This window comes from Oculina patagonica, chromosome 10 (genome assembly GCF_052425735.1).
Source record: "Oculina patagonica isolate OP01 chromosome 10, crgOcupat, whole genome shotgun sequence".
Taxonomy (NCBI): Eukaryota; Metazoa; Cnidaria; class Anthozoa; order Scleractinia; family Oculinidae; genus Oculina; species Oculina patagonica.
Genome location: NC_135767.1, coordinates 17,145,049 through 17,153,270, shown reverse-complemented (window position 1 = coordinate 17,153,270; position 8,222 = coordinate 17,145,049). Strand labels below are relative to the sequence as shown.

Here is an 8,222-nt window from a genome sequence, read left to right as displayed (position 1 = left end):
ATTCCGGTCATACGGGATATTCTGCATGTGTCCTTACATAGAATCGACGTAAGCGTGTGCAATTCTCTTTCGCGCGATGTCTTCAACAAGCGAACACCATTTTCCCCTACCTCCACTCCTTGTTTTCGGCTTCACACACTTACACACACTTTTCCCCTCGCCTTTTCACCTTTGCTTGGTGGTACTTTATACATGTTTTTGTAATGCGATCTTTCGGTCACTGTTATGTTAACGGCCACACATGCGGCCAAAAAGATCCCAAAATGAGAAGTTTTTTTTGGCCCCAGCAAACGGAGCTGAGCCGAAGCAACACATACTGGTACTTCGAATAAGTAGTGTCTAATTAAGAAGGAGCAAGTATGCATAAATGGTATTTATATCTCTTTAGTGAACTATTAGCTTTTATTCACTGTTTTTGCAACTGCAGCGTCTAATGTTACTTCTTTGTTTTTGTTTTGATCACGTGATAGTGATCACGTGTCCAGCGTTATTTGCACCATCCAATGGAACAAGACTTGGATGCTCAGGGAATGCAGCAATGAATTATAATACAACCTGTCAGTTCTCGTGTAATAATGGCTATATAGGGTCTGGTTCTCAAGTAAGAAGATGTCAGCATAGTGGAACTTGGAGTGGACAAGACTTCACTTGCCAAAGTACGATCTTTAACATCTGGTTTAACACTGCACATAGCGTGTTAAAATTAATTCAACTAAGGTGGCAGAACTCCAACAGATTTTTCAAGTCGAGTGCAATGAAAACTGTTATTTAAAGCTGTTCTCTAACGGAGGCAACTAGACAACCCCAGCATATGTTGACGGGCTTGTGAAAGAAAAGTCGTTTTTTTTATTGTCGTTTAAAGTTTAAAATTTGTGTAACTTTACTATGATTTACTTCGATATATGTCACACGCCGTGGTGTTCGGCGAGCAGGGCCCGCGGAGGTATGTACTCCCATATATGGGCTATATAGGTATATGCCGCGGGTTAGGGAATGGTTTTTGAGGTTCTCGGTCCTTTAATAGGGTATAATGTTTGCTCCTTTTGGCAATGAGTTCAATAAACTCCAAGCTAAAAGACTGAACTATCTGTTCAAGTATTAGTAGATTTGTGTGATGCCGTGCCCGGCTAGCTGTTATTTGGGTCGCCACGGAGCGCTGCTCCTCCCCTTTAATAGGGTTTCATTTTTTGCTTTTGGCTTTAAAAAGGTATCAGTTTTGCTTTCTTTATTTTTAAATAGGGTTAAGGTTTAAGAACCTTCGAGACACACCCCAATCCAGTGCCCCCATTATCGAACTGTTCTTTTAATTATTATTTTTATATGAAATTTTTATTTATTGAAGTATTTTTACCAACAGATATCAATTGTACATCGCTGACAGTAAATCCAAGTGGTGTACTGCGCATGAGCAGCTGTGATAATCATTATGGAGCAGAATGCAACTTTTCTTGTGCGATTGGTCATCGTTTGAATGGCTCGTCAACAGTCACGTGTGTTGCCCCTGGTGACCAACATCCGGGAATGTGGAACAAAGCAATACCAACATGTGAAGGTAAAAGTTTAGACGTCAAAGTATAGATATTGTTACTACGGAGACGGCTTTCTTCGACAACAAAGATATGATTGTGTTCTGTTTCTGTCTCTGCATATGGATCCATGGGGACCGTCGGAAATATGACGGAGAACCTTTCCTTCAAAATGTACTTATTTTAAGAAGTATTAAAATACCTTATTATGCTATGAGGTATTGTGAATTTGAGTCACCTTACTTAAAAAAGAATGTTGGTGTTACCACATAAATAAAGGAGCTACACGGATATGAGAGGATGACATAATTAAATAACCTGTTTACGTTGGGATTTTTTATGTCTTCACCTAATGCAATTTAGTTTCACTTGTATTTCCGTTGCCTTACAATACGAAGAGGGCTAAATGCATTTGTAGTTTCAAAAGGATTTAACTACATTATGTTTTGTATTTACTGCTCTTTGTTTTCTTGTTGTTGTTGTTTTTTAATTACTTTAATCTCAGCAACCATTCCACTTTCATTACGCCTCAAACAGCATCATTAACGACAATGGAGGAATCTGTCCTGTTGCAAGTTAAAGACATGGACATTAAAAAGGTATTTTCTTTAGTCATTAGTGTTTTCTAATTATTATTGCCGAAACATGAAGTTAACAATAGAAAATAAAAAATAAAAGCACGAACCAACGCAAGAAGGCTTTTGTGTTTATTAAACTAAATATGGAATGGGATATTGTAATAGACTTTTCAGTTATTTTTTTATTTTTTTTGTGTGTGTGTTCGATTAGTGGAACAAACAAAAGGAGGATGACTTTAAAATCGTAGTTGCAAGGCTGGCTACAGTTTACTGTGATGCTGAGGGAACGCGATGTCAATTAATTCCAGCAAGGTAAACAACAACAAAAACAAAAACAGAAATAGATAAAAGAAATACGTAAATACCAAACACTAGAATGGCCTCAAAAGTACTTAATACAAACATGTATCACTGAGAAAGACATAACTCCGGGTCTTTTATTATAGGCAAATAGGCTTCTGTCTTCTCGATCTTCCCAGGGGTGGGGTGGGGTGGGAAGGGGGGTGCTTTGACTGGCTTTTGATGCGTAATTGCTCTTCTCTTCTTACCGACGACTTGGTCTATGCCGTATTCTTTGCCATCACTTGCATAATTTATTTGCGTATTTGCTTTTTGAACTATTTCTTTTCAAATTGTAAAAAATTGTTATTGTTTTTCGTACCTTTTACAGTTCTCGTGGAAAACGGTCTTCCAACAATTTGGTATTCTCTAAGGATAGAGTTCACATCCTCCCGGGTTATCCAAAGCAGCTCTCAGAAGATGCTCTCATAGCACAGTTGGCTTTTTACTTACAATTTCCCCAAGCGGTCTCGGATGATATTGTTCTTAAAGATGTTCTTGTTGCCATCATGAAGAGCAATGTGTCGAGTATTGGAGGGTCGATAAATGTCACCATCTTGAGCGTTCGGCCTTTGTTCTCCAAAACCCAAACTACAGAAGAAAGTGACAAGGAATCCAAACCAACGACTTCCATTATTATTGGTGTTTGTGTAGGTGTTTTGCTGCTGTCCATCATCATCGTTGCCGTTGTCTTTGCTTGCAAGAGAAGTAACAGGTGAGAAAAACAGAAGTCAAACAAGTTTCAGCTAGCCAATTAAATCAAATGAAAATTAAACCGTGTTATTAAAACAGTTCTCTGTTAGTGCTCCCCTGTTAAGCGGTCGCACACCGAATTCTCGGAAATCAATAGACTATTTTCGTTTTGTCGGTTTTGGACTGGAACTAGCTTGCAATGGAGGCTAATGAGGGGAAATATAATTAAAAAGAGTACCATGTCATTTGCATTTGAAATGATTACTTTCATTAGCCTCCATTACAAGCTAGTTTCAGTGCAATTAGGACATCCTAATTGTTAGTAGGACATCCTTTTAGCGGTCACTGTTTATATATGCTTTTTATTATTCTTATTATTTATCAAATCATTTCCTTCAAAGCCCGTCGCTCTATTAAGTGATGAATTCAATTTTACTACCAAAGCATGGAGCACAGGAAAAAAAAAAGAATACTCTCAGCTGGAAAGCTAATGGCTAAACCAAAAAAAAAAACTAACCACTTATATCTGAAACTAATTAACTGTTTCAAAATAAACAAACTGCAATAACTAAACATGGCGTTGTTCACTCGTAAAAAAAATTTTTACGAGTGAACAACGCCATGTTTAGTTATTGCAGTTTTTAAAATCACCCAGAGCAAGTGAATCTAAATCTTGCAAACGTGCCTTGCTAGATAAGGATGAGCGTATTCAAGATTATTGACAGATTATTAATGATTTTTTTTTCTCTTCAACATTCACTGACGAAGCTCAAAGAAGTCGGCCGACCCGAATAGTTACAACAACACTGCTCACGTTGGCAATGCTGATCACCACATCACATCTGAAGGACAAGTCGCTGAAATGAAGAATATTGAACATTATTCTTTGTGAATTTAAGTAGGCATATATCTTGCAATTAGCACTGGAAATCCCACGATCTCGATAACAATTCTTGATTAACAGATACGAGCGATTTAATAAATTTAAGCGCTTTAAGTTGAAGTGAAGAATCGGTTTGAATTGCTGAAATTTGGGCTCATATTCCTCGGTGTAAGAAACTGTGAAACTCAGCAGTGACGTAAACAAAGAACGAACGATACAAGAAAGAACCTGAAAACAATGTAGAGCACAAAGAAACATTTCACAGGTTCTTACACCGAGATAAAGGAATTTGGAAATATCAAGAGTTTTGAGAAATCGTGGGTTTCCGCTGCACAAGTATGTATTATCTTTGTTTTAGCATAAGAGTAGAGTTCAATTTAGATAAGACCATGTCATACAAACCGACCAATTCTTGGCTTACACCCACGTAACAACGAGGCCATGTTCATTGGCAAAACAAGAAAAAATGTTTTCGCGGAATTTGCATGCATGATGAAAGAGTGAAACTCCCAGCCAAAGGAAACGCTTTGTTCTTGTACACTAGCATGGCCGCCGTGACGTCAGCTGCATCCCAGCAATATGCAGTCTTGCAACATGCAACACGACTAAAGTTGCATCGTCAGTTGCCAAAAAATGATTGCTCGTGTGGTACCTCATTATTGAAACCTGCATTGCAACAGAATATTGCCATGAAAATTTTAAGAAGAGAATTATTATCCTTGACTTCTCGCAACTGTTGTGGTGAGACAACGTACTGCGTGTGACATGCCAAGCACAACTTGCAACGTTATTTCTAGCAGGCTCGTTGCAAGCCAAAAATTCCAACGCGTGACACGCGCTCTGCAACTTGCAATGTTTTTCAGATGTCATCGCCGTGTTGCCAGTTGCAAGAAAACTGGTGAACATGGTCTTAACTTTTTAGGTTACTTTTATACTTTATATAAACAGCCTTTATGTAATTTAGGTTATTGTAGATAATACCGGAATAGGGGTGGGGTGGTGGGTTACTTGACACGTTGGGATAAGGAAGTGCTGCTGGGTTGTTTAAGTTTAAGACTAATGCTGTCCCAAATATGCTCGAAATTTCAAAAAAGTTTCTCGAATTTTCTTCAAAAGTTGCTCAAAAATTGCTCGAAAATCAAAAAAGTGGCTCAAAAGTTTCTCCATAAAATCCAAAGCGTTGCTTTTTTATAAGAAAGTTCTCCAAATATATTATGTTAATTTCCCTTTGAAGGGAAGATTTCTAAGCAGTTCACGATATTTAGCTGCAACAAAAAAATATCTTAATAACATTTTAAGGCCAAAATTTGTTGAATTTAAAAAAAAAATATTTTACTATAAAAAAGTATTCGTGAAGATACCGATGACGTCATATTTGCTAACGAGTTTTTAATGCTGAATGATCCGAAAGTTAAAGCATCCTTTGAACTTTCTTGGAAATCTTCGGCAAATTTCGTTAATCTTGGAAAGTTCGACAAATGCTCGGAAAAGTTCGTATGACCTTCGAAGAACACTCAGCAATCTTGGAAAAAAGTTGCTTGAAAGATGAAAAGTTGCCCAAAAGCTGCCGTGCAACTCTGGAACAGCCCTATTTAACTAAAATACCGAATTTTCTAAACCTATTTAGGACAAAATTTGACCATTGCAAGTACAAATTGTCCCACTGGCATGATAATCTTGTTTGGTGTTGATGCCAACATAAGTATTCAAATCAGCACCATGTTCAAGACAAGTTCATACTCTATCAAGCGGCACGCCCCTTCCTCTCCCCCCCCCCCCCCCCCCCCTCCCCACCTCCAACACCAACACCACCGGGGGATTGTGTCTCGGTTATTAGCTGAAACAGTAATATTTTGTTTTAAAAACAAAGGAATGTAACTAACTAGTATGCTAAATGGGGTAAAATATAACTTAAGGTGAGCTCAGAGTTGCTGGTTATAACTTGGTGGAAGGCATTTTATTATTGAAACCCATAACATGTATTTTCTCTGATGTCTGCATCAGACGGGTAATTAGCAATTTGTCATCCAAGTCGAGATAAGTTTATTGTTGTTGGAAACTTTGAGTTTTATTTTATGATATTGAGCAGGAATGTGGTAATGAATTATCACAAAACTCACTTACTTGAAACATAAATCTGTTATAGAATTGTTGTCGTATTTACCCGCATTTACTCCACAATTAACTGAGTCAGAGCTGTGCAAAAATATTGCTTGGTAGGTGGAGTTTTTAGTTTGCATGATTTTTAGAGTTAGGTTAAGCATAAATTTAGTTTTTCTATACTTGTTTGCTTTAATAAAAAAATAAACCACAAAGCAAAGGCTTAGAGTCATCGGTTATTTTGTTTAACTTCCTTAGAGGCAGATCTAGGTGTTTTCTAAGGGGATGGATGTAGGGTTTTTTTTTATAAGAGGAAGGTAAATGTTAGCAAATATTTAAAATTTATTTTAGCTAAAGTTTTCAACAATTTCTACACCATACCTAGTGTCGACACTGTCTTCATTTTTTATACTATTTTGCATGGTTGAGCCACCCCTGTTAAGACTTAACCAGTCTTATTCTCCGTCTTGGCATTTGCTTCAGATCTTTCATTCAAAGAACTCGTGCATTCGACTAAAATACGGCTGTTTGGCAGTCTTGCATTTTTTTTTTGCTTGGTATTCGGGATTCCTTCCTCCATAAATGCAAATTCTGTGGTGAATATAGTGTGCAGTTTAACTGGGTGACAATTTTCCATCGTTTCGCCACACTTTTGAGGAAAATCAGAAACCGCCCGGAGCCATCCAGTTTTTACCAGGTCCTAGCACGTGGAAAATTCAACACAATGCTTTATATAATTAGCAACAAGCGGCCCTCCTTTAACAATATCGAAGAGCATCCAGTATTCACCACGCCCTGCCAGAATACCGCAGATGGTTCCGTTGTAATACCGTAAAATTCCGCCCCCCCCCCCTCCCCCCTCCGCTTATAAGCCCCCTGGTTATACGCCTTTCTACCTGGAAACAACAACAAAAATACATCCGGTTATAAGCTAGTCCCCCTTCTCCCCCTCGGATATAAGCCTCTCCGTTTATAAGCCACCCAAAACCTCTTGCGAAGTTGTAAAAGCCCAGGGCTTATAACCGCAATTTTACGTTAGCAGTTCCACACTTTAGTTTTCACGTGCACCAGATTTTGGTCGAATTTGACCAAAAATCGCAAAAAAATTCTGAGAAATTCGCGTTACTTCCGTTGCCTTCCAAATTTGGTGTACAGGAAGTGGATATAATTAGCCAATTACCTAGCGATTTTGGGCCAAGACACTTGTATGCGCCTTACATGACGATTTTGCAGACAAGAGATTCCTTCACCGAGATGGCGGACTCGGTCGAACGAGCTTTAAGAGGGCGTCTCGTTTATTTCCGACCATCGATTTTGGTTCAAGAATTCGAATTGTCTCATTTGCTGGGATTTTAAAGCCTTTACCTAGTTAATTAATAAAATGGGTTTCATTTGATTAAAAATTCTACTTTATGTTTTTTAGGATCTATCGAAGTTTGGTCCGATCCAGAGCAATTACCCGCCTTCCGAAACGGTTAAAATGGCGCATATTGCAATTGCTCTCAAAAAATAAATATTCGCTTACAAGATCCAGTTCTTTTGTAAACTATAAAATCAACATTGTAGTTTATTTAGCAATGTTTCAATTATGATTCATTCTTGTTTCTTCATAGGACAAAACAAGATTTCCGACCCGCCTAATCCAGCTTTGAACGAAACAAGGAAATAGCCCAACTTTGAAGGCAAATTTTGAAAATGTGGCACCTGCTTGAGGCTACTTAATTGCATGAACAGAATCTATAAATGACCCTTTCTTGAAAACAAGAATACAATTTGTCAGCACTTCAAGTCTACAAAGCTGACAACCGCTTAAAATCCAGGAAATTTTCAATATGTATAGGTAACAAAAATCTTCGTCGTGACAAATTCTTCTGATAAATTCGCATACTATAACCCTTTAAGCTCTCTTACCTGGCTTTAGAATGTCTGTTTCAGCTTTTACAGTCATCTCTGAATTCTAGGTATCCTCAGAATCAATAGCTTTTTCCTCCAGCTGTAGGTTTGTACACGTTCCCGGCGAACCAGATACATCTTAGTAGCGTGACTGTCACATCGATCGCAACATATGTATAAAAGAAGCGTGGAAGTTCTTTGCATCGCTGA

General features: G+C 38.0%; 1 protein-coding gene across 1 annotated transcript; it reads left to right on the top strand.

The window, feature by feature from the left end:
• The first annotated feature begins 433 nt into the window (after window positions 1-433).
• On the top strand, window positions 434-4,028 carry LOC144667307 (uncharacterized). Its single transcript, XM_078528697.1, has 6 exons — window positions 434-656; window positions 1,358-1,552; window positions 2,064-2,125; window positions 2,316-2,416; window positions 2,775-3,158; window positions 3,905-4,028. The coding sequence occupies exons 1-6, from the start codon at window positions 434-436 to the stop codon at window positions 4,026-4,028; spliced, it is 1,089 nt and encodes a 362-aa protein (XP_078384823.1).
• Window positions 4,029-8,222: the final 4,194 nt, after the last annotated feature.

Excerpts from the sequence above, each read along its gene's own strand:
- LOC144667307 (XM_078528697.1), top strand. The coding sequence starts at position 434 with ATGTTACTTCTTTGTTTTTGTTTTGATCACGTGATAGTGATCACGTGT. Across the intron at positions 657-1,357 it reads ACAAGACTTCACTTGCCAAA|ATATCAATTGTACATCGCTG; the intron begins GTACGATCTTTA and ends TTTTACCAACAG. Across the intron at positions 1,553-2,063 it reads AGCAATACCAACATGTGAAG|CATCATTAACGACAATGGAG; the intron begins GTAAAAGTTTAG and ends CGCCTCAAACAG.